The sequence below is a fragment of the Onychostruthus taczanowskii genome, unplaced genomic scaffold (assembly GCF_017590055.1).
Source record: "Onychostruthus taczanowskii isolate IOZ18803 unplaced genomic scaffold, ASM1759005v1 scaffold9, whole genome shotgun sequence".
NCBI lineage: Eukaryota > Metazoa > Chordata > Aves > Passeriformes > Passeridae > Onychostruthus > Onychostruthus taczanowskii.
The window spans coordinates 1,864,299-1,889,680 of record NW_024506993.1 but is presented as its reverse complement, the minus strand read 5'-3'; the positions used below and the strand labels follow the sequence as shown (position 1 = coordinate 1,889,680).

At 43.8% G+C, this 25,382-nt stretch overlaps 1 protein-coding gene across 1 annotated transcript in view; it reads left to right on the top strand.

Moving 5' to 3' along the window:
- Nucleotides 1-25,382, top strand: part of CNTN4 (contactin 4) — a 132,356-nt gene that overhangs the window by 37,400 nt on the left and 69,574 nt on the right. Inside the window, exons 4-5 of the mRNA XM_041425712.1 lie at nt 7,966-8,061; nt 24,921-25,124. Of these exons, the coding sequence (XP_041281646.1) occupies nt 7,966-8,061; nt 24,921-25,124 (300 nt within the window). The remainder of the gene's footprint in view (nt 1-7,965; nt 8,062-24,920; nt 25,125-25,382) is intronic.

Here is a 25,382-nt window from a genome sequence, read left to right as displayed (position 1 = left end):
TATTTAAAATGCAGATATTTTTTATAACTAGGAGCTTTATTCTTAAAAACTATATGATGATGTAGGTGTTTGTTTGTTTTTTTTTTAATGAATCCCCAAACTTTTTGTAAAAACTGATTTTAGAGTAGTAAACATCTGCAGAGCTGTTGGGTTATGTTTTCATGGCATATTCTGATCAGTCTTCATGGCTTGTGTGGCTGGAGAACAGGACAAGAAATCAGGAGGTTGGTTGTGTTATTTCCTCTGTCGTTAGAAACTTCTTGTGACTCCTTCCCTTTTGCCTCTAAACCTCCTGGTGTGTGAATGAAATAATGCTCTTCACCTCGCTGAAGAAATAATTATGCTCCTTAGATGATCCTTAGGGGTTGTGTATCAATGCAAATCAAAAAATTTCCTCTAAATGTGTGAAATGGCAGTTCCAGGACCCCGGCACAGACCTGGCAAAGGCTGGAGGTGGATTCTGCAGGAAAATTTATTTTTCTGTCGACAGGATGCAAGGGCAGTGCAGAACTTTATCCCAGTGGCTGCTTTATCTTTATTTTGGTTTTTTCTTTCCTGGTTTCCCTCTGGAAAGCAAAGCCAGGAGTCAGCATTGGCAGGTGGAGGATGGAGGAGCTTTAAATGTTTGTGGAAAGCTGTGCCACGTTGGGTTCCGTGTCTGCAGCAAACATGACTGGCATGCCATTATTCATTAGGCCTGAGAGGGGAGGAGAATGGAAAAATATCAGCACCTGAGAGGCTGCTGAGCACCAAAATGTGAATTTGTGCATTTCCACAGGGAGGCTGAGCCAGCAGGCAGCTCTGAGGATCAGGATCTCTGGGGGCTGGGGTTTGGGTGGGGTTTTAGCAAGTAAAGGGAAATTTCCCTTTGAAATTGAAATTGAGATTGAGTCATGTGGGCTTTATCCAGAAAATCTGGGGCTGCCCTGTATCCCTGGCAGTGCCCAAGGCCAGGCTGGACACTGGGGCTGGAGCAGCCTGGGACAGGGGAAGGTGTCCCTGCCATGGCAGGGGATGGGCTCTAACGAATTCTGTGGCTCAGTGATTGTATTTTACATTATTTTGGGTCTGAATTTGCATTCCTGCCACTGCCCAGAGTGAGAAGGGGCAGAAGAGCCCATGGGGAACACATGAGGCACCTGCAATGCCCAGACATCCCCTGAAAGAGGGGCACAACACCCCCTGTGCCCCTGCAATCATCTCTGCTGCAAGAAAGTGCAAACAGAGCTGGTTTTTTTTTTTTTTCTTTTTCTTTTTTTTTTATCTAGGAAAAGATAAAAAACTTCTGAGAGTGAAATAACCCCATTCGAGCCAACCCAAGGGGAAATGTCTGCCCAGATTTTCTAGATTAAAGTAATAAAATTTTCAGAGTCCTCAGCATTTTGTCTCAAGCAGAGGAGCTGCTTCAAAATAAATGTTTGAAATATTTCCTGTCGAAATAAGGCAAACAGGCAGTTTTTATGAAGTGGAACATGAAGACCAGGAGGGTTGTTTTTTTTTTTTTTTTCATAGTGTCATAGAGGAGAGTGGTTTGATTTTGGAAAAGAAAAATGGGTGCCTTGCAGGAATTTCTCAGAGCTCCTGCTTCCCTGGAAGAGCAGTGGTGTGAAGGAAGGCAGAGCAGCCCTGGGGCTGCCTTGCAGTTTGGAAGCAAGGAGCAAACCCCAGTGAGGTGGAATTTCAGCCATGTGGATGCAGAAATCAGCCTGGCTTTAACAGATGGGATCAGAAAGACATTATTGGGAAAATCCAAACAGCCTCAACAAGAACCCAGACAGAGGTGTCCCAGCCCAGGATGAGAGATCAGAGATGGGGGTGGTAAAGTCAATGCCTTTTTAACAGCCACAGCAATAAAGTCCAAGGAAAAATATTTTCCAGCAGGGATAGGGGTGGGGGGAATGCCAAGATATTTACCTCTAAAACTTTTTTTTCCTTTCTTTTCTCCTCTGCAAAGTAGAAATCCCAGTGAAATTTCTGCTCTAAAGGTCAAATTAGAAAGCTTTCATCCCCAGACTTGTAAACTATTTCTCAAATCAGTGACTCTCGAAATTATTCATTAGAACACCAGCTCTTAAACTAAAATTCTATTAAGCTCTGTATCAAAGGGGTTTTATTCCAACCCACACAGCTCTCTGGGTAGTCCTGACACACCAGCAAGGACACAGCCTGAAGAACTTCATCTCTGTGAGTTGGTGGATGGCTCTGAAAACCAGGTGCAGTTTTATAGAGACAGTGTTTGGGGGTGGGGGGACATAAATATCAGCAGGCAAATCCTGTTTGGTGTGGGAGCCAGTTAGGAGCTTCCTTCCTTCCTTCCTTCCTTCCTTCCTTCCTTCCCTCCTTCCCTCCTTCCCTCCTTCCTTCCCTCCTTCCTTCCCTCCCTCCCATTCAACATGGATTGGGATCCCCTCTCCAAGACTGTGTTTATATTTTTAATTTTTTCTTAAATATGTTTAAATTCCCACACTTTGTAGCCAGTGGAGTGGGGTTATCTTGCCAGTCCTCCCCTGCCCACCTGGCTGAGTTTTGTCCAGGACATGAACCTGGGATCTCTTGTACATGGAGATTTGTGCTAATATGATGAGAATAATTTGGGAAAGGCACCCAAATATCCCCAAGGATATTTGGATGGAGGTTCTTTGCTCAGTCTGAACCAGGAGGATTTGACCAATCCTTCCATCAGTTTTTTTGCTGGAGATGTCATTGCCAGCCTAATCAGATTCCTTTGGGATGAGTCCTGTGCTCTTTAATAAAAGGAATAATCTTTAATTATTCCTGGGTATGACCTTAAACATCACCATAAATTTTAGATTGTTGGGATTATCTTAAAATTATAGAAGGGGTTTGAGAAGGCAAAGCCCATTATGATCTGCAAATCTCTTTAAGTCATGCTTAAAAATTGGCTTTGGGTGTCTTGGCTGTGGCTGGGTACCCAAGGGGACTGGGCATTTCACATATAAGAAATGGAATTACTCCTTACCTACATCATTATTTCCTATTGTGTGCGTGCTTTAAAGTTCATTTAATATTATTAAAAGTGGTGTTTTGTCCACTCCAGAATACTCAAAATTGCCAATGAATGCGTGTTAGCTTTCTAATTTATCAGTTCCTAAATTATAATTCATTTTTAACCATTTTCCTGTGCTCAAAGTACAACCAAGTCTTAGGGTTAAATACCAACCACAACCCTCCATAAAATACGGACAGGCAAAAAGAACTCCTGAAGAGCTGATCCAAGGATTTGTTGCTCATCTAAATGAAGTAGGAGTGCCCTAACCCAAGATTTCTTTTCAGTACAGTGGGAATGGCACTAAGGCAGTGCTAATTCCAAGTAATTCCCAGCTGGATGCAGAGATGTGGATGGGTGTCTGTAGTATTTACATTCTTTGAAAAAATCCCTTTGCCCAGGATTTTTCTCCTAAGAAGCTGAGAAGCCTCAGAGAAAAAAAAAACCAAACAATTCTTATCTCATTTGCTTCTCCTGTGTTGTGCTCACGTGTGGAATATGTTCAGAAATTGTTTACCCACAGGTGATTGTTTCATTAAATTCTATTGTGAGTTGTTTTAACTCCTTGGCCAATCAAACTATGTTGGGACTCTAGAAAGAGTAATGAATTTTTATTATTAGCTTTTTAACATTGAGTAAGTATCCTTTCTATATTCTTTAGTTAAAATATAATATAGTATAATATAATGTAATGTAATATAATGTAATATAATGTAATATAATATAATGTAAAATATTCTTCTAAAAACATAGAGTCAAATTCATCATTCCTGCCTTTGTTGGAACATTCCCAGCAAATACAACAGGTATCACCCACCCTCCTCCCTCCCTGTGCTGCTGCTGGGCACAAACTCTGTGCTCCCCCTGTCCAGGTCCATTGGATATCTCATTTTGTAGGAATAATGATCCCCAGGGATGCAGCTCCTGTGCTTTGGGGGCTCCTTGCTGTTCACATCAACTGAGTGATATCAACGATGTGTTATCAAATCTGCTTTACAAAACTCTCTAGACCAAGACTTTAAAGTAAAACCCACTAACGTTTTTATTTTTGTGAGCCTATTAGCCGTGCTTTTCTTTGGCAATTAAAACCCACTGATGTATAAAGCAGTGATTGATGTGTGTACATTTTTGTTGGAGTATAGTAAAAGCAGAAATCATTTCATACCAGTTAAACAGGAATAATAGGTGAAAATAGCACTGACACTGCTGTTCTAATCATTAGGAAAAAAAAACCCTGAACTGTAATGACAAAGGGCTCACTAATGGTGAGTTTTTGACAGCGTGTCATTCGAGGCACTGCACAGCAGAGCTGCCTCCCACATGATACAGTCACAGAAATTGGCTTTCCAAAGGCCATGCAGACACCTGCCACCACCAATTTGCATCATTGGCTCTTCATCTCATTTTCTATAATATTTTTTGGGTGGTTTTTAATAGCTCTTGCACAGAGGGGTCTCTCCTAATTGCAGCATCGGCGTAATTACGAAGCATTTTGTGTTCTAAAAATAGGCATGTGTGGGGGAAAAAAAAAAAAATCAAAGCAAAGCATGGAAAGGCTCCTGGGGCAAACAAAGCCAGCAAAACAGAGCTCAGCTTTCACAAAAAATAGGGATCTCTGTCACATCCCCAGTGCCCTGAGACTGGCAGGCTCCTGAGGGAAGTGGTGGTGCTCCAGTCAGGGCCCTGAGGCATGCTGAGTTCAGAAATTCTGTTATCCCCATCATTTCTGTTATTCCATCTTTTCTGTTATTCCATCATTTCTGTTATTCCCATTATTTCTCTTATTCCCATAATTTCTATTATTCCAGTTATTTCTGTTATTCCCATCTTTTCTGTTATTCCCATTATTTCTGTTATTCCAATCATTTCTGTTATCCCCATTATTTCTGTTATTCCCATCATTTCTATTATTCCCATTATTTGTGTTATTCACATTATTTCTGTTATTCCCATTTTTTCTGATGTTGTTGCAGCCAGTCATGGGAACAGAGCGGGGCTGTGGAGCTGCTCTGCTGGGGTGGAAGTCTCACCTCTGGGACAATCAGTGGGGCTGGAAATGATGAGGGCTGTAAATTCAGAAATCTGAGGCCAAATTTTGCACAGCAGGAGTGATGTGACCTTGTTTGTTTGCCCATCTTTCTATGCCATCTGGGGAATATTTATTTAAAACTTTGCTTGTCTAGGAGTCACTTAGAAAAAGAATGACCACATTTCATGAAACTCAGACCCAAGTGGGTCCTAAGGAGGGAGAAAAGGCTGCAGTTCCTTTTGTTTTGCTTATAATTGAATCTTCTTTGCTATAAAGACTGATTTTTGTAGGCAAAATTTGGGGAAATCTTTCATTACCCTGGACAACTTGGGTAATTGTTACTGTGCAAAGCCATATAGGTTTGATTAAAGTTTCCAAATGCCATTTACTGAGACAAACTACCCAGCCTTGAGGGGCTGTGGATCATTTCAGATTGCTTAAGCTTTTATTAAACCCCACAACAGGTCATTCCACACAATAATGCCCTGCCCAAAGTGAGAAGCTGCTGGGCTGACAGCTGCTGCTGGCACCTGCTGGGCTTTGGAGCATTTTTGGGGGATCTGGGACCTGTGGCATCGCTTCCCTGTACCTGCCCTGAACATTAGGGCAGAGTTTCACAGAAAAAAAAACCTCATTATGCCAACAAAGCCATTCAAAGCCCCATTAAGGGCTGGGTGGTGGTGTGTGCATTGCACTCCAGTGCATTTCAGAAGCAGATGTCAAGGCTCTGTGCAAATATTAGCTAATTAAACCTCTTCTGAGAGACACAGCTGAAGGACTTGTCCTCAGAGTTGTGCAAACTTTGTCACCGAGAGCCAAAGTGACTTTCCCAAAGTCACGCAGCTGCTTTTAAATACATCCAGCTGAAATGAAATAATACATGCAACTTTCTGCTTCTGTGGGTCTGTTCAGCTTGATTTAGAATTGATACTGTCCAGAAATTGTTTAAAAGGCACCTTAAGTCATTCATTAAATGAGGAGTGAGTAGCTGTTACTCACAATAACCTGTCTGCATTCCTCTTACACCCCCCTGTTTTATTCTCCTCTTGAAATCATTACTAATTGCTAATTACTAACCCTTCTCTAATGCTGGGGTTACTGGAGCTCACACAATATTTTTCTGTGCTCACTGGAGCCCTTCGTTGGTATTGTGAGAATTGTTGGCAGCACATTGATCTCCTGAATGGCAAGTGTTAATAGCTCAGTTTTTCCTTTTAATCTGGTGGGTTTGTTTGTTGGGTTTGGGGTTTTTATGGGCAAATAAGAACAAAAGTCCTCCTCTGCTACCCAGGGTTTTCAGGTTTGAGGACAAAGTGAGGTGGAACTTGGCGGTGTTGTCACCATGAAGCTGAGTCCTCCTCTCTGCAACTCAAATATTGCAAGATGGATCCTAAATGAAGCTCCTCACTAATAAAATCTTCATTATATCATTATTCATTCCAATTTAGGTGTTGTAAAAATAAATCTGTGGCCCTCACAAAGCACAATCAGCCTGATGGCCTTGATGAAGCATTAGCCTTTCTTATAATTATCTTAATCTTGTTATTTTACTCAGAGCCAGGTTTGAAGTGCTCGCACAAGGCTTTGCAGGGCTGGCTCCCAAAGCCTGATGGTTTGCAGGACAAGCAAGAGTGATGAATGCTCTGCTTTATTTGCTGATTTTTGACCATCCTTGCAGTATTTCCTGCATGCTCATCCAAGCAGAGTCTGCTTTTCCTGGTAGCAATCCTTTCCTTGTCAATATTGATGTAAGAAATAGCACATTTATTCCTGCGGGCATTATTTGGGCTTTAGGCTGTTACTCCTCCTGCAGCTGTCCTCAGAGAGGATGGGATCCAGCCTTGTGCCTGTGTGCAGTCAAAATATATAAAAATCTGTAAAAACTTGTAAATTTTATAGAATTTAGGAATGAAATATTATATCTCTCTAATTGGTAATTTTTCTTTCCTGTTCTCATTTTGTCCTAAGCCAGAAAAGAAAGAAAGAAAGGCCCATAAAGGTTTCTTTCCTAAAAAGGGAAAAGAAGCAGTGACAACTTTGGATTTTATTTATTTAAATTTTTTTAAGTATGTATGCAGAAAACATTTTTAAGAGAGGATAGAAATCAAGGCTCAGTTTTCCATCCTTGTAACCTCATAATGATGTTCCTACCAGCTCCTGCTGATAAATATTTATCACCTCTGTGTTTTCTCTGGTTCCCAACTGCACTGACAACAGGTTTGTAATTGCCAAACCAAGGCTCAGCTACACTGGAAACAAGGGGGAAAAAAAAAAAGAAAATTGAAATGCAGGAAATTGTAAAAGATCAGAGGCTGCCAAAATGATTCCATGTCTTGGTGCTCCCACGGAACAGCTGCTGGTGACAATCCTGGTGGCACTGCTGAGCTCAGAGTCTCCTCCTCTCTTCACTGCAGGTCTCTTAAATCTGGAGTGCAAGGAGAGCAGGGGGAGTTGTAGTTTTGCAGAGCACGGGCCCTGAGGAGAGGAAAAAGAGAGAGGTGGAAGGAGGAATTTAATTTGATTTAATTAAAGCGCTCTGTGGCCTAACATGCAGCTGGTGCAGGAGGCTCCCTTGTGGGGAGGAAGGGTCTGCACACGTGGGATGGGAGGGCAGCAGCAGCGAGGGAAGCAGCCTGCCTTGGGATGGAATTGCTTGTTTAAGGCAGTAATTCTTCCCAAATTCACACAACAAACCTCCCCCAGCGTTACAGGTGCTGGGGTTTCCTCCAGCTGTGTCTGTTTCTGTGGGTGAATCAGCACCTCCTCTCCTTCCAGCCTGGGGAAGGCATTTCCTGATCCTCTTCTTGATGTTCCTCAGCCTCCTGCTGCCTCACATTCCCGCCAGCCCAGCCTCCATGCTGATATTTGCTTTATTTCATCATTTTCCTTTTGTGATCAGCCTTTAACCGAGTTCTTTCTCTCCTGGCAGACCTGGAGAACTTCAAGACCAGGACGAGGAGCACGGTGTCCGTCCGCCAGGGCCAGGGCATGGTGCTGCTCTGTGGGCCCCCGCCCCACTCTGGAGGTACAGAGCTTTCCTTCTCTTGATTTCAGTGCCTGGCAACCAACTGTGGGGTTTTCCTTCTCAGGGAAGGGAATTCTCAGGGTTTTCAGGAAGTTTGAAGCAGTCACCTGCAAGGACAGGGCTGTGGCAGGGCCAGCCTGGCTGAGGGGGTCCTGGTGGCTGGGGAAGCTCCAGTGGGGAACAAATGCAGAGAAAGAGCATTTAATTGATCTCAGTATGAAGTTCAGAGATGAACTGATGGAAAAAAAAAACAATGTCTTTGTATCCTGAAGGCATGACCAAGACCTTCCTGTGCAGCTTTTCTGGTTTGTGGCCTGGCTATGTCTCCTGCTAAAAAGTTGAACTTGCTGGCAGAGCCACTTTTGTGCATCATCTTTTCATAATTTTCTCTTTTTTAAACACTACTGGCACTGGTTATTTTGCCCTGGGTACTCAGGATGTGTCCAGATCTCACAGGGTGCTGTTTGCTTCAAAGAGGGCAGTATGAAGGTTTAGAAAATACCAAACAATTCTTTCAGTTTAGCACAAACTTACTTTAATTGTGCCAGTTCGTGGCTTCCTGAGCGTGTGTGTTGCACTGCTCTGTTTAAAATGTGTTGGAGGTTCTGTGAGAATTCCTGCTGGAATTCTTGGTGTGCCCGACAAGCCCCGTGTGTGTGTCCCTCCCCACCAGACCCACACCAGCCACTGCAGCTGGCTCCTTCATCGGGGGCTGCTCGCTCCGTCAAAACAACACAACATCTTCCACAGATCTGTGCCCCTTTTAAAGAAATTTGCAATCCTGCTTTGAGGTCTGTCTGGCCTCATCAGCTGGATGGAAATTGCCCCGTGGACCATGTGCTGTTGGGCTGAGCTTATTGCTGAGACAGGAGCAGAGCTTGAGGAGCTGCTGGGCTCGTGGTTGACCAGCTGCCAGAGCTGCCCGGGGGCTTTGTCCCACTGGGACCCTCCCCAGCCAGCAGCACTGACCCCACGGCACTGCCCACTCCTGGGGATGATGCCTCAGGTTTGGCTTTTCTGTTTTTCAGGTTCTGTGCTGCTTTAGTGTGTGGGTCTGGGTTTCACATTAGGGAATGGTGAGCTCTCTGCACAGAGCGGGGAGACAAAACAATTCTTTTTCTAGCTGGGGACCAAGGACAAATGATCCAAATCTCAGCCCCAAGAGCATAAACAACACGGAATGAAGGGAGAAAAACAAGCAGGATGGGACTTCATAACCTAAATCTGGAATTGGACAATGAATTTGCAATCTGCAAATGGAGCAGAAGTTGTAAAACTGAATCCTTGGTTCTGGGGCAGGAAAAGGATTGTTGTGTGTGAGTGACCTGTGAGGAGAACTGCTGACACTTTGTACGAAGTTCAGAGTTCTCTACCAGTCCAGTACAGAATCTGGAAAATATGAGAGCTAAAACTTAAAGCACCAGCCCAGAGCATTCTCCTGCTCAGCTGTGGGCAGGTGGAGGTTCATGAGGAATTTCAGGTGTGGAGGAAGATGCTGCTCATCAGGAAGCACCGCGTTTCGTGGGCAGCCCCATCCCCAGGGCCCCGGTGTTGGCAAAGCAGAGCTGGAGGGATCAGCTCCTTCCACCCCCAGGGTAACACTGCCAGTGCTTAACTCTGTGGTGCAACAGGAAAAACCTCCTCAGCTTCCAGGTGAAAAATAATCCAGCTCATTAGAAGCGGGAGTGGTAATAGGAGGAGAAAATGCAATTACTTATTTTAAAATCTGATTAGGGCAGTGAACCCAACTTCATCATCCTTGCAAAATTGCCTGATGGCATTAATGACCACTGCTGAAACATAGGAATAATTGTGGGGAAAAATACACTTTCCTTTTTTTGAAGTTCAGAGTTCTCTACCAGTCCAGTACAGAATCTGGAAAATATGAGAGCTAAAACTGAAAGCACCAGCCCAGAGCATTCTCCTGCTCAGCTGTGGGCAGGGGGAGGTTCAGGAGGAATTTCAGGTGTTGAGGAAGATGCTGCTCATCAGGAACACCGCGTTTCGTGGGCAGCCCCATCCCCAGGGCCGCGGTGTTGGCAAAGCAGAGCTGGAGGGATCAGCTCCTTCCACCCCCAGGGTAACACTGCCAGTGCTTAACGCTGTGGTGCAACAGGAAAAACCTCCTCAGCTTCCAGGTGAAAAATAATCCAGCTCATTAGAAGCGGGAGTGGTAATAGGAGGAGAAAATGCAATTACTTATTTTAAAATCTGATTAGGGCAGTGAACCCAACTTCATCATCCTTGCAAAATTGCCTGATGGCATTAATGACCACTGCTGAAACATAGGAATAATTGTGGGGAAAAATACACTTTCCTTTTTTTTTACTTAAGTTTCATATGTGCATTGAAAATGAAATCTGAAAAAAAGAAATTTAAAAAGCAAAACTATTCAATCTGAGAACTGCCATTGCTTTGCTGATGAGGGTATTCACTGGAGTAGTAGAAGCCTGAAAAAAACCATCCTGGCCAGGTGCTCAGATTTGGGAAAAGAAAAATAGTAAATGAGAAGGGAATTATTTCCTATCAGCCATTGTGTCACTGGTTGTCTTGGGCTTAAAAACTGTGACGTTATTAAAAAAGAAAACCACTGATCAGCATCCAGGCCATTAACCTTTCAGCTGTGGTTCACTCTAATACTCTGCCACTTGGAAGTATCCATTTTTGAGGAGCTGTCAGCTAAAAGTGAAGTTCTGTTGGCCTACATACATTAGTTGTTGAGGTTTTCTTTTTATTTTTTTTCTTGCTAATGATGCCCAATAAAGAGCTTCCTACTGTTCCAACGTTACAGGAAATTCATCCCGAAAATGAGTCCAAATGATGAACAAGTCCTTTCAGCACCAACAAATGGGCTGTGTACAGCTCGCACAGAACAATTTGGGCATTGCCATGCATTGTCCCAATTTTTGGTTTGAAATGAGCTGGAAATTCAAGCCCGTGGATCTGAGCTCCCCCCCAGACCCCAAATGGAGATGGAATGCGCGCTCCGTGCGGCGGGGAGCCGCTGTTTGTCAGGTCACTGCCTTGTGCTGGTACATTCTGTTAAACAGCATAATGATGTGATGGCCTCCTCTGATGAAGTGCATGCTGAGTGCTGGAGATTTGGAAAATAAATGTTCATCTGCAGCTCGGGAAGTGGCTGGGCTGGAAAGCGGAATAAATGCAAATCAAACATTTGCTTCTGCTGTGTTTTCCGCGCTTGCAGCAGTGGATTCCCACCCCCCCGAGGCCAGTCCTGCTGTATTGATGACCCCTTTGTCTGCTAGAAGTTCCAGTTCTTTCCCTCTCCTATTTTATTTTTGCCTTCTCCATTTGTTCCTGACAGACTGGTAGAAGCCTCCCTTCGTTGTTAGGATATTTCTGAGATAATTACCCTGCGTGTGAAGGGTATTCTCTCATTATTTCTGCAGCTTGTTTAATCAAAAGCCCAACAATGGTCCTGTGTCAGCCATTCTGCCCTGAAACTCCACAGAAGAAATCAAAGAAGAGTAAATATTGCTCTGGGAATGTGGCACTGGGGCCTGGGTAACAGCACGACGAGCTGCTGGTGGTGTTTAAGTGGACAAGACGAAACAGTCAAAAATCCTAAAAGTCTGTGTGGAGCTCACATTTGGCTTTGTTTTGGTGCAGAACACCAGAAGCCTCATCTTGGCCACAGCATGAACTGGACAGTGCCCAGTGATGGAGTCACAGAAATGGGTTTGGACTTGGAGGGGCATCAAAGAGGTCTTGGCCACAGCATGAACTGGACAGTGCCCAGTGATGGAGTCACAGAAATGGGTTGGAGGGGCATCAAAGAGTTCCTGTGACTTCTTTGTTGAGTCTCATTTAGGTACCTCAGCCTGTCTTAGGATGCACTCTAGAATTTGGATACCAGAAGACAAAGCTCTCCTGGCTTTATATTTTCAGAGCCCTGTGAGAGCAGCCATTGACTCACAGAACATTCGTGTGGGAATGGCCCATCCAGTCCCACCCTGCCATGGCAGGGACACCTTCCCCTGTCCCAGGCTGCTCCAGCCCCAGTGTCCAGCCTGGCCTTGGGCACTGCCAGGGATCCAGGGGCAGCCACAGCTGCTCTGGGCACCCTCCCAGGGAACAATTCCTGCCCAATACCCCACCTAACCCTGCTCTTGAGCTGCCACAAGAGCAGAGCAGAGGGGAAGAATCCCCTTCCTTGACCACCTGGAGCATTTCAAGCCAAAACAGGGAAAATATCACCAAAATTGGCTTTGTTTTTTCATTCTGTTGCATTTTAAGTCATTTAGAAGCCATAAGCCATTTCCAAGTCTACAATAGTGTTCAAGCTAAGCTCTTTGTGAAAATGTTTTCCCCCTGAGGAGCTCTGCAGGGGGGAACACCTTTCCTTGTTTGCTTTTCCCAGTGTTAATCAAATTTGGCAAGATACATTTCTTGTTGAGATAAATGTAATTGAAACAAACAAACAAAAAGCTCCAAAATCCAAAGCAAACACTCACTTGTGTTTCTCAGGGCTCGGAATCCAAGTTGTGTTCCAAAGGGGATATGCCTGGGAAGTATTTGGAGGTCACTGTCCTTTTAACTTTATCTCCAAATTTTAAGATAAAATATTCTTTTGTGCCAAGTAGTTCTTTTCATTTAACTTCGTGGGAGCTGAGTCACTTAGCTGCCACTTCTATTAGATTTATTTGATAGTCAGGGCCGGGTTAGTTAATATTTTAACAACTACAGTCTTCAAATTCCTTCTAGCATCCCTGGCATTTCGTTATGAGTCCAGAGGCTAAAAAAATACAGTCTTGGAAAGGATTTTCTACTTGACAGGCTGGTACACACCCTTCCTCATGCAGAACAAACAGGTCTGGAAACCCTTCCCCTCCCCTCTCGGGGAAGATAAATGAACTTGTCTTTAGGATTTCTCTCACCCCCCCTTCTTGTGAGTTTCTCTGGTTCATCTTTAGCAAGATCTATAACCATGTTCTCATGACATTTGCCTTGCAGCCCTCGTGGGAAAAGCCTGTGGAGATGGAGCTCTCCAAGTGCTGTGAGAAATGCTGAGTGTACACAGAGGGCTGCTGAAAATGATCTCTCAATTACTCGATGATTTGAATTCCGTGTTCTCGTGGCATTCCCTGGCGGTGTGTCCTGCTCTGAGAGCGCTCTGTGCCTCTCTCATTCCCCCACTCACCACAGCTGGAGCACATCTGTTCTCACTCCCAGTCCAGCTCAGTAATCTGGGCAAGAGATCAACCAGCTGATGGCTTTTTTAGATAACAGAGGGCTCAGCTGGGAACGCGCTGGTGTTCTGTGGGATGTGTCTTCTCCTGTAGACACATCCTCAAAAGTTCCTGCTGGCCCTGGACCTGAGTCTCCCCAATAATTCCACTCTCTGAACCTCGGTTCCTCAGACACTTTATCCCTCTGCTCTTTTCTCACCTTCCTGGGCATCTGGGAGCTGTGTCCCCTTGAGTGAACAAAGGCAGGATTTCAAGGAAAATCGGTTTTCTGTCTGTGCAATGCTCATGTTCTCAATGCACTTGGAAAATTCCATTTTCCTGAAGAGGAGGAGACTCATTAAAGCTCAGTTGTTCCCATGATTCTTTCCTATCTGATGGCATCATCCTGATGGAAACACAGCCATGGATGGGAGCACATCCGTGTCTGAGCTGAGCTGCTGACAGAGAATTATTCCCACATCTTTTCACACATTGGATGCATTCAGGTTTTCTCATTCTCTCCTGCCTTTCTTTCCCTGCCGGTATTCAGAAAAACTTTTAGTTCTGTTGCACAGCTTAATGAAGTAGAACTAACTAAATTTTAGCATTTGACAGAGGAGATGGCAATTCTGATCCCATCTCAATCCCAGCCTTTCATGCTGCACGGGCAGGAGTGAAGTGTGGACACCAAACGTGTTTGCAGAAAGCACTTCACAGATTCCAGTGCTCCTAAAACCACTCCTGGGCACAGAAATCATTAGTGGCTGCTCACTTGGCTGCTCGCTTTTTCTCTCCTTTTATTATTGTTTTTTTAAAGGGGTGATGGACACTTCATGGGCTGGGAACAGTGAGGATCTTTGGGCTGTCGGGATGGCTGATGCCTCTAGTGGGATGAATGGTTTGGGGGGTTTGTCCTGTAAATAATCCATCCCACAAATCGTGTCTCGTGTTTGTACAGCCCCCACCACGCAGTGGAATGAGGAAAGGCAGCAAACTTGGAAAAAAATCAGAAGACTGGAGAAGGAAAAAGGCAATTATCAGGCATTTCTATACCATGATCAGCAAATGGAGCATAGCAGGAATCCTGGAGCATTTAATGTCCTCACTCCACTACAGCAACCTTAACATTCAGCCTGTATTTTCCTGTTTCTTTCAGTGTGGGATGGCCAAAGCTTTTGAGAAATGTGAATTTTACAGAAGCTGTATTCCCAGTTCCCCCTTGCCAGGCAGGTTGTCAAAGGGCTGATCTACTCCTGTTACTCTTTATTAAAGGATTGATAGTTTCTCCCCTTTCTCTGCTGTCTTAATGTCTTTGGAAGCCTTTGCTGCTTGGTCAGATTTGGTTCCAATTAGTGAGAAGCTAATTTAGAGAGGAGCCTCGCACACATGGGTGGGCACCGTGGCTGTAAAAGTTCCATTTCTCCAGGAAACCAAGCAAAAAATCTGCTAAGCTGGCTGGAAGTTGGTTCAGCTATTTGTCAGAAGGCTGCAGGGTTACTGAGCAGCCTGTCATGGATCACTCCCAAGGCTGGAGGGAAAATCTGAGCAGGTAAACTCTCCCTTGGGGCTGGAAAAGCAAAGAAAAAGGAGGCAGGGAAATATTTTCCCATGAGGGACAGTCAGTGATGGATTTTGATGGATTTGACTGTGGTGTTGGGTTGGTGTTGGCAGACCTGGGGTTGCAAACCTGCCTGGGCTGTGGGTTAAATCTTGTTTTCCCTGGATAATTCTGCTTGGAGGATGCAGGGAAGGACAGAGGGGAGGCTCAGTTCCCAAACAAACAGGAAAATGCCCCAGCAGGGTGGTGTTCCCATGAGCTGGGGCTCCACAGCTCACAGCTGACTTACCTGGAATGGGAACATGTGGAATTCCAGCGGGAATTCCCAGGAGGGGGATGCAGGATGAGTGCTGGAGATGAGTGGGAGGTGGAGGAGGCCATGAGGAGAGCAAAGGATGCAGAAAAATACCTGAACCTGTCACCAGTTTTTCTCCTTAACAGTGACTGCCACTCCCATGTCCCCAAAAGCAGGAAAATTCCCAAGTCCAAAGTGTCAGCACCCTAAAAGTGATTTCCAGAGCATGAACAGCTGAGCTCAAAAAGCCTGTGAGTGATTGATCTCGGGCCAAGATCCAGAAAACAACTTTCCAAATCTTCCAACTGCTGCACTTTGTCTCCTGCTCCTGAAAGCTGCATCTGGGCAGCCTGGCAGTATTTCTGCCAAAAAAAATTCCCTCAAAATTCAGCCCAAATTTCCCTGCAGGTGTCTCCTTCCATCACAGGGAGTAGGTGAGTCACACCCAGGGTTTCTGTAATTCATCTGTGTCCGGCTCCATGTGATGGAGATTATTACAGTTCAGCAAAAATGGGGTTCATTAAACTTAAAATCAGGCATATGAAACTCTCATTTAAATAAAAAGTGATTGAGAATGGTAACTTCCATTTAAAGTGCATCTCCCATCATTTATTTTTTATGCTCTGCCACAGTCACCGTTTAAATTATTAAAAGCAAGAAGTAAAAAGCTTCTCAGGAGATAGAAATGGATTAGATTAAAATTAATCTGACATAATCCTTTCTCTAAAACTGCTGATTCAGTTTGTGCACAAGTTTATCAACATATTTGAGGATGAAGGATAAGGATAAATTCTCCTCTAATTTGGGAGTGCTTTGGCTTGATATTTCTGACAGCACAGGGAACACACAGAGCTCTCTTAATTGAGAGACTTATGAAATTACAAATATTTCTTACAGCACAAATGCCAAGCTCATCACAGATTTACACTCATTTAAGCACCTGAGGTGGTGAGTGGGATCTGCCTCATTTCAGCTGGGATGAATTTTGAGGTGCAAAAAATAGGGGCTGGGTCAAGAACAGACTCAGATTTTCAGCTGGCACGTGTCCCTTGTCACCTGCAGAGTCAGCACCCCCAGCATTCCCTTTTTTGTGCCCCAGATGGGTGGCAAGGACACAGGAGGGGGTCTGGGGTCTGTAGCTGGAAGGGAAGAGGCTCAGCCCTCCACTAAAGACCTTGGAAACGGGGAAATAATGAGGAACACGGCGTTAATGGATTTTTTATTTATCAGTGACAGCTCGTGACATCTTTAAAAAGAAATCATCTGCGAGCCAGTGGTGTGGTTTATTCCCTGTTTGGTTGCAGTCAGCACTAAATGAAGATTGAAATTGAGAGGGGGTAGGGCCGGCAGGGCTTGGCTAAAGATGAGTGAAATCTGTCTGAGAGAACCCAGTCAATAGCATTTATCGGGAGCTGTAACATCTTGTGATGTCTTTATGAACTAAATTAGAGATCAGAGCTCTGCTCCCAGGCTCTGCTGACCCTTTCCCTGCACACCCAGCTCTGCTGGCCTCTGCAAAGCCCTCGGAGGCAGCCAGGGATGCAGAACGTGCCCAGTGACACAAACACAGCACTGGTGTGTCAAATTTGGGCTTCCACACCCCTGGGTGCACCTTCTGCTTTGTTCAAGTCAACCATCCTGGCTGTGGGAGCCCCCATTCCTACGGGGCTGATGTTTTGTTGTTGAAAAATCAATGGGGGCATTTTCTGTTACCTCGTGCACGTGAAGTGCCTAAAAATGCAACCATGATATGTTTAAATATAACAAATGTGCAACCACGATGGTAGATATCAAAGCACTTTATTGTGACACTAAACACTGATTATCTATCAAATAAATGAAGTGAATTGTTTTTTCCTGTGTGCTACAGGCAAGTGCCCTACATGCCATCCCCTCCTCAGGCTGTTTGGGCAGATATTTCAGCCTTGGAGTGGATCATGATTTTAATTAATTGCAATAAGAAAATTCCTCTGCAACCAACTTTGTTTTTTAGAGGTTTGATCTAATCTCTTACAACTACAGATCAAAGGTAGTGAAAGCTGGTATTAAAGGATTAGCTAGGTCACATTGAAATATGTTTTAAAACAAGCCCAGGGACCTTTAGCTTTTCTGAAGCTAGTGCACACACAGAAAGGATTTTTAGGCTAACTCTGTGTGACTTTAAACAGAAAACCAAGCGATGGATTAAATCTGTGAGTCATTCCTTCAGGTGATGTGGGGAGCACTTTATGTAACACAAGCCTGGAGAACATCAGCAGTGACTGAACCTCTCACAGCACAGATCCAGAGCAGAAGGTAATTCGGTGTAGCCATCACTTGTGCACATGCCCAGCTTCCCATGTTTTTATTATCTTTTGGTGGTTGCTTATAAGAAATTAGCAGCTTCAGCCCAGGCTCCTTTTTATGCTTTTCTCTGGCTGATTTCTCCTGTTTCTGAGTGTCAGGGGTGCTTTCTCTCTGTCTGTCAGGTGAAGAGGAGTGTTTCTTTGCAAAGATGTTGATGCCACTCTCTGGACCTTACCAAGCCATTAATCCCTTTTTATTACCAGAATTTCCTCATTGAAATTAACTTACAGAGAGAGAGATTGTCACCCAGCTGATCCCTTCTAGGGTGAGCCTGCCTCCAGAACCTTCAGTTTAAATGAGAAGGGCTTGGGAGTGGCATCAAATCCTGGTTCACCATTTCCAGTGAGCACCAAAGCTGCCCCAGGAGGTATCAGAGTGATAAACACAGCTTGGCTTGGTGGGTGCCTTTTCCTTCCAGGCAAGACTGGCTGTAAATGTCTGTAAGACAAGTTTGAAAAGCTTTGCAGAGAAAACTCATCAGGTTTCTCCCCAAAGCAGCCAGGCTGTCTCGATGGGAGGGTGGCTGTGCCCAGCTGATGCTGTAGAAATAGTTTTGGTATTTCACTGGAGCAAATGCCCCAGTGCAGGACCTCATCTCCTGATGTCTTCTACTCAGCACAGACAAAGATTGGTGTTGATTTTCCTCCCTTTGGGTTCAGGGTGCTGATGGCTCAGTGCAATCGTGGTTAGTGCTCACAGCCACCCACAGCTGCCTGGCAGAGATAAGCCAGGCCAGCTGTGTGCAGCCAAATATTGAACTGCTTTAGACATCCAGGGGCTGGAGATGCCCCAGACACAGGGGATATTGATTAGGCTTCAGGTAATGAAGACCTCTTGCCCTTTTAATTACCCAGAGCTGGGCAGTCGAGGGGCTGGGAGGCAAGCACAGCACTGAAAATTGCTGTGAGAACGGATCTAACACAGAAATTGGGTAATTTTGTGCATTTTTCTTGTTCTTATAAACTTCTGACAGCACATTTCTCTCTTGCCTGGCTGCTGAGTAACTGTGTCCTCAGATCTGGCATAGCTGAGGGTTCATCTAAACGTGTTTTATTAACTTTAGATTAATCTTGTTCATTATTTATCATTCTTTTTATTAAAACCTGCATTCGAGGCCCAGAGCTGTGGTGTGATGTAGCAGAGCTCAGACTCAAAGGGAGAATTACCAGGTGATACTTTTGTCCAGGCCTATTTCCTTAAATTGTTTTGCAATTATTTAAGCCTGGAAGATAAAAAATTGATCCAGTGGTGCTGGCAGGGCAATGGAACTGTCTGTAGCCCCACCAAAAAAAAAAAAAGGGCAGTACATAATTCATGTAGCTTTAACATTAAAATAAAACTGGAAAGAGAAAAATGGTCCAAACTGCAGGAATTGCAGAGGAGTGGAGTGTGTGGAGAGGAGCCTGGCAGGCCTGGGCAGGGCCATGACCATGGAGAGTTGTGCCAGGGGTTTGTCTTTCCTGGATAATTCCCTTTTCCCTTTCCTGGATAATTCCCTTTTCCCTTTCCTGGATAATTCCCTTTTCCCCTTTCCTGGATAATTCCCTTTCCCCTTTCCTGGATAATTCCCTTTTCCCCTTTCCTGGATAATTCCCTTTTCCCCTTTCCTGGATAATTGCCCTTTTCCCTTCCCTGGATAATTCCCCTTTCCCTTCCCTGGATAATTCCCTTTCTCCCTTCCCCAGGGTGCTCTGCCAGGGGCTGGTGGCACTTGGAGCCTTCTCTGCTGCTCACATTTTGTCATTCACGGGGCTGTGGGTGTTGATTGCTCAATCAAATCACAGTGAAATTTGCAATTATGGAATCTGAATTACGAGTATCCCCTACAAGCAGTTGGCAGATTTTAATAAGCAAATTGAGAACACAGCTCAGGTTCACAGGACACTCATCAGATAATCAGTTCAGCTTTAGCTTTGCCCAAATTTGCTGTAACCTTCACTTATGAGCAGTTTGAACACCAAGAAATGGAAGCAATCAGAGCAAAAAAGCCCAGCAGTCTGCAAATTATCCACCAAAAATCAGTTTTCTATACAACAACAGTGGGTATGTCTGGGGGCTGTACAACAAAATGATATTATAGCATTTGGATATATTAAAAAAAAAGAGCAGGTGGGAATTTTTGGCACAGGAACACACCCAGAGCCAAGAAATTTGGCTAAATCACCTAAAAGCAAAGTGCAGAATCCTCCTGACCATCACCTGCACTGCAGTGGTTGAGGGAACAGCTTCTCTCCAGGAAAAACTTCTCTGGGAATGGCAGGAAGCAAAATAGACAGGAAAACTTCAGCACTTCCCATCATGCAAAAAAATAAATGGATTAAAAAAAAAAAAATTAAAACAGCCATAATTTTACAGAAGTACTTTAAAAAAATTGATTTAAAAAAAAAAAAATTAAAACAGCCACAATTTTACAGAAGTACTTTCTGCAAAAAATAATTGAATTAAAATAAAAATTAAAACAGCCATAAATTTACAGCAGCGCATTCTGAAAAAAAATTTATTGAATTTTGAAAAAAATTTGAAAACGGCCATAAATTTAGAGAAGTGCATGATCAAGGGAAGTGCCAACCAAACACTCTGAGCTGTGTTCACTCCACCTGGATTTAAATTTTTTATAGCAGGGGATGAGCCTCACCTTTCCTTTCAAAATGTCTCAATTAATTAATATTTCAGTCATAGTTTGGGTTGTTTGGGTCAGTTTAAAGGTAGGATTTCCTAATTTCCTTAATTTCATGTTTTTCTGTTGTCATGTGTCATGAAACAACATTTTTGTGCATCATGATTTACAGAAAACCTTCTGTTTTCCACTGAAAATCAGTTCCCACCTGTCCAGCTTGAGAGTGACAGAGTGGGTGATAAGGTAGGAATTATAGCAATCATTGAAGATTGGATTAATCTCTGTAACTTTCAGCAAAGCCTATAAAAATAATAGTGTATTGTACCCACACTGTTCTTATTAAAAATGATAAATGATCCCCATTTTTTGGCTAATGCTGATCCCAAAATTTCATCATTCTCCTCAGCTTTATGGCTGCCATAATCTTGATATTTTAATAGCTTTTCCCATAATAGCCACAGAGACCTTTTTAAGTGGCAGCCCTGACTTTATGGAAGAGACTTAAAAAAAAAAAAAATCAAGAAGAGTTTCTTCTACTTGAAGGCAGAGGCAAAATATGAGCATGTCCCAAGAGGGGCAAGCAGAGAAATGTTATTTTGGTAAAGCACAGGCCTAAGTTAATAATTACTCAGAATTTCTGTGCAGCTTTCAGTGTAGAGTAAATAATGGAAATGAAGAAAAATAAGGTTACAAGATGTCCTGGGTCTGTGCAGGGGATGACCAGGCACAGGGATTGCAGCTCGTGGGGTTTCTCCTCTCCTTTAAAAACAACAAATACAGGTCAGAAATTGAGTAATAGTCTATGTTTGAGAGATCTGCTTTAAATGGGAAACGAAAAGCGTGGGAAATTAGGCAAAAATCACCTGAAAAGGGCCCCAGATTAGACAGGAGAAGTTTGTAATGCATTCCTCAAGGAATTAGAGGCTCATGTGTGATTAGAGCCACAGACTGCCCATTGCTGCTGGCTCCTTGTGCTCCAAGGCTCCGTGCTGGTGACTTTGGGAAACCTTTCCCTCACCAGGAGCCACCCCAGGCTGTGTTTGAAGTGTCTGTTTGCTCAGGAGTTACAAATTGCCTGTGGGATGCGAGCTGCCTGTCACTTCCAGAGCAATTAGAGAGGCAGACCTTATCAAAAGGAACCTGTCAGCTTGGAGGAGCCATAAATATTGCACCAGGATCTCTCAGGAAATCAAAGGCAGTGGGAGGGAGTGTTTATTTACATGTTGCTACACAAGCAGAAGCACTTAGAGATGCTCCAGTCCCTGGGCTCCATGTTCCATTAGTCCCATGGGGTTTGAGAGAGGGAGAGAGAGAGAATTAGCCAGTTTTAAATGTTATAGAGCAATAATGGACTGCTCCTAATGTCCAGTTCTGTGTCATTTGGGCAGTTGGATCTCTCTGGCATTGATAGGAAGGCAGAGCTGCACATTCAGACTTTTACTGTGTTCCAAATTAACAGAGTTTGAAGGTGGCTTTGGGAGGATTTCAATGTTTTGCCCTCTAGAAATGTGTCTCCTTTAGACCCTTCTGCACTGGGTTCTTCATTTTGGAGGGATCCCAGCTCATCATTTGTTCCTGTCTGTGATCAGACCTGCTCCTCTTGCCCAGCCTCCTGTGCCCTGCTTACCCAGGGCTTCCAACCCTTAAATATTGTACAGCAATCTATTTTAAAGATCTTTAAATTTTATATAGCACTAATGGACTGCTCCTAATATGTAATTGTGTCATTTGGGCAATTGGATCTCTCTAACATTAACAGGAAGGCAAAGCTGCACCTTCAGACATTTACTGTGTTCTTCAGTTTTATGCAGCCAAATTAACAGAGTTTGAAGGTGGCTTTGGGGTAGATTTCAATTTTTTGCCCTCTAGAAATGGGTCTCCTTTAGTCCCTTCTGCACTGGGTTCTTTGTTTTGGAGGAATCCCTTTTGTTCCTGTCTTTAATCAGATCTCCTCCTCTTGCCCAGCCTCCTGTGCCCTGCTTACCCAGCCCTTACAACCCTTAAATATTATATTGCAGTATATCTTAAATATCTTTAAATTTTATATAGCAATAGTGCACTGCTCCTAATGTCCAGTTCTGTGTCATTTGGGCAGTTGGATCTCTCTGACATTGATAGGAAAGCAGAGCTGCACATTCAGACCTTTACTGTGTTCCTCAGTTTTATACAGCCAAATTAGCAGAGTTTGGAGTTGGCTTTGGGGGGATATCAGTGTTTTGCCCTCTAGAAATGGGTCTCATTCACTTCCTTCAACCAGTTTGGAGGGATCCCAGCTCATCCATTTGTTTCTCTCTTTGGTCAGACCTGCTCCTCTTGCCCAGGGCTCCCAAGCTGGCCCTCAGCTCCAGTGACAGAATTATCCCAGACTTTTTAACTGAGGCAGAGCCTGGGAAAAGCTCCTACAATGATTATAGGGCTGGAAAGTCCTGAAAATGCCAGCACAAGGGCTCTCAGTGGCTCTCACCAGCAAAGAGATGAGAACTCCTTAAGCCAAAGGCATCATTAGCCCACAAGCACAGAACCACAGACTACAATGAAAATATTTAACCTGGAAATTAGAAGGCTTTTAGCAATTATAGTGATACTGGCTCGCAGAGAAAAGCAGGAGCTCTTTCTGGGGTGCAATTATACCTACAAGACCTCCTGGGGGAGAATGGGAGGCACAGGGATTGATCCAGAAATTCCCTCCCCACTGTTTTCCTGTGGTCAGGTCACCATTTCCACTTTCTGTGAATTGCAGAGCTCAGGGGGCTCTGGTGGAAAACTTGGTGTGAGGAGTCACTCCAATTTCAACACCTCTGTGCCTCTGTGCATCCCAGGGCAGGGATGTTTATTTGCCTGATGCTGGCTGCTTCTGGAGGAGCAAGATAATTGTTCACCAAGAGTAAATTTAACAAAAAAAAAAAAAAAAAAAAAAAGAAAACCAGCAAACTTAACTACTTGCAGAAAAAATAATAAGCTGGCTGGGAATGGTACCTTGTTTGCTCTGAGTATCCTCTTGACATCAGCATGAGGTTCCTTCTAATGAGATGCACATGTGTAAATATGATGATTAGATATTCCCTCATAAACAGAATTATCATACATTTCTAAAAGTCTAGGCAGGCATTTTTGAGTCCTGTTGTTTCAAATAAATAAATAAAGGCCAAAAGGCTGCATTCAGCCTCTTCTGGCTGGGAACAGTGGGACGTGAGGGCAAAATATATTTTCCAAAGTACCTAATGGTAGCTGAGGTCAATTACAACCACAACTCATTAGAGTATTAAAACAAGAATGTGATTTTTAGTATAATTAGTGTTCCCTTAGAAAACTGCAGCAGTCTTGTATCCACTCCAGGCTCTTTGAGTGTGTTTGGGCATTTGGCTCAGGCAGATAAAACAGGGTTAGACTGCATTAACCTCACTCACAGCCTCTGCAACGTCTCTCACTTCTTCTTTATGGCTCAAATAACTTCCAAAGACGCCTTATAAAACACAGAGCCCTGTCTAATTAGTCACAGAGAAGATTACAGCTGCTTAATTTAGTGTTCAGTTTTCTGCTGATTCAGAAATTCCTGAGGAATAAAGCATCCAGTGGGTGATAACACAACTCGGCACATCCTCCTCACAACTGGCTTTAAGGGGGGAAAAAAAATTAATTAGGGAGGATGAAAGCAAAGCCATGGGCAGGCTGGAGTGTTCACAACAAAAAGGTGAGATTCCTGTGAAATGCATTTTATTCTGGATGAATTTGAAGGAGTAGCAGGAATATCAGATCTGTGTGTGGGATTGGAAGCATCACAGCTGGAAATTTGCATTTGGAGTGATGCCTTTTCCTCTGGTCCTAAAAATACGAGCCAGACACAGTTAGGGTGATAAAAGGGGCACCTTGATGTAAGGAGCCTTAAGTGCACAAATTCAGCAGGTGGAAAAGGCTGAGGATGCACCCTGCTCATGATTTCTGTACAATTTTTATAGATTCTGCAAATTAGCTTATCTGACAAGAACGCCCCAATTAGGAACCTGCCCAGTGGATTAATGCCCCCAGTTCTAAATTCTCCCCCCTCAGATGAGATCCAGGCACAAAAATTTGTCTCAAAAAGCCGTTTTCAGCCTTGGTTTCTAAGGAGAGCCAGGACAACACAGGGATCCTGGAATTTGTTTTGTCTCTCTACCTAGGAAAGCACTGAACATAAGCTATGGTAAAAAATATATGTTTAGAGAATACAGAGAATGTAGGAAAGAAAAAAACCAAAATGGCATCAGAGAATATAAGAAGTAAAAAATGGTAAAAACCAATAGAGGATCAGAAAATAGAAAAGATAAAAAGGTAAAAAACCAAAAGGGCATTAGAGAATATATGAAGTAGAAAAGGTAAAAACCAAACCAAAAACCAAACATATATATCAGAGAATACAGAGAAGAAAAAAAGGTAAAACCCAAAATGGCATCAGGGAATATAGAGAAGATAAAAAGGTAAAAACCAAAACGTCATTAGAGAATATATGAAAGAAGAAAAAGTAGAAACCAAAACAGAGCATGTAAAAAAACAAACCAAAAACCAAACATATATATCAGAGAATATATAAAAGAAAAAAGGTGAAAAAACCAAAATGGCATCAGGGAATATGGAGAAGATAAAAAAGGTTAAAACCAAAACGGCATCAGGGAATACAGAGAAGAAAAAAAGGTGAAAAAACCAAATGGCATCAGGGAATATAGAGAAGATAAAAAGTTAAAAACCAGAAGGGCATCAGGGAATATAGAGAAGACAAAAAGGTGCAATCCACCAGGCCATCAGCAGCCATGGGGCTCACTCCATGGGCTGTGCTGTCTCCATTTTTCCCTGCTCACAGCGGGTTCCTTGTGCTTGCAGAGCTGACCTACGCCTGGATCTTCAACGAGTACCCCACCTTTGTGCACCAGGACAACCGGCGCTTCGTGTCCCAGGAGACCGGCAACCTGTACATCGCCAAGGTGGAGACCTCAGACGTGGGCAACTACACCTGCGTGGTGACCAACACCGTGACCAACAGCAAGGTGCTGGGGCCACCCACGCCCCTCGTCCTCAGGAACGACGGTAGGACCCTCCCCAGCTGCCCCCGGTGGCTTTGCTGTGTTTTCGTGGCTGGAAGTCGCCCAGAAAGTAAAAATTGGCTGAAATGTTTCTGTTGGAGTGTCTTGGTTTGGAAAGACAGGTGTCTGCTAAGGAAGGCAGGAGCCTCCCCTGAAATGGAAAATGTAAATCCCCTCCCTGTCAATTGTTATAAATTTTAGATTAAGGGGCTCTCGGGCAAAAAATATGGGAGCAGGAATAACAGTTATTTATTAGGGAAGA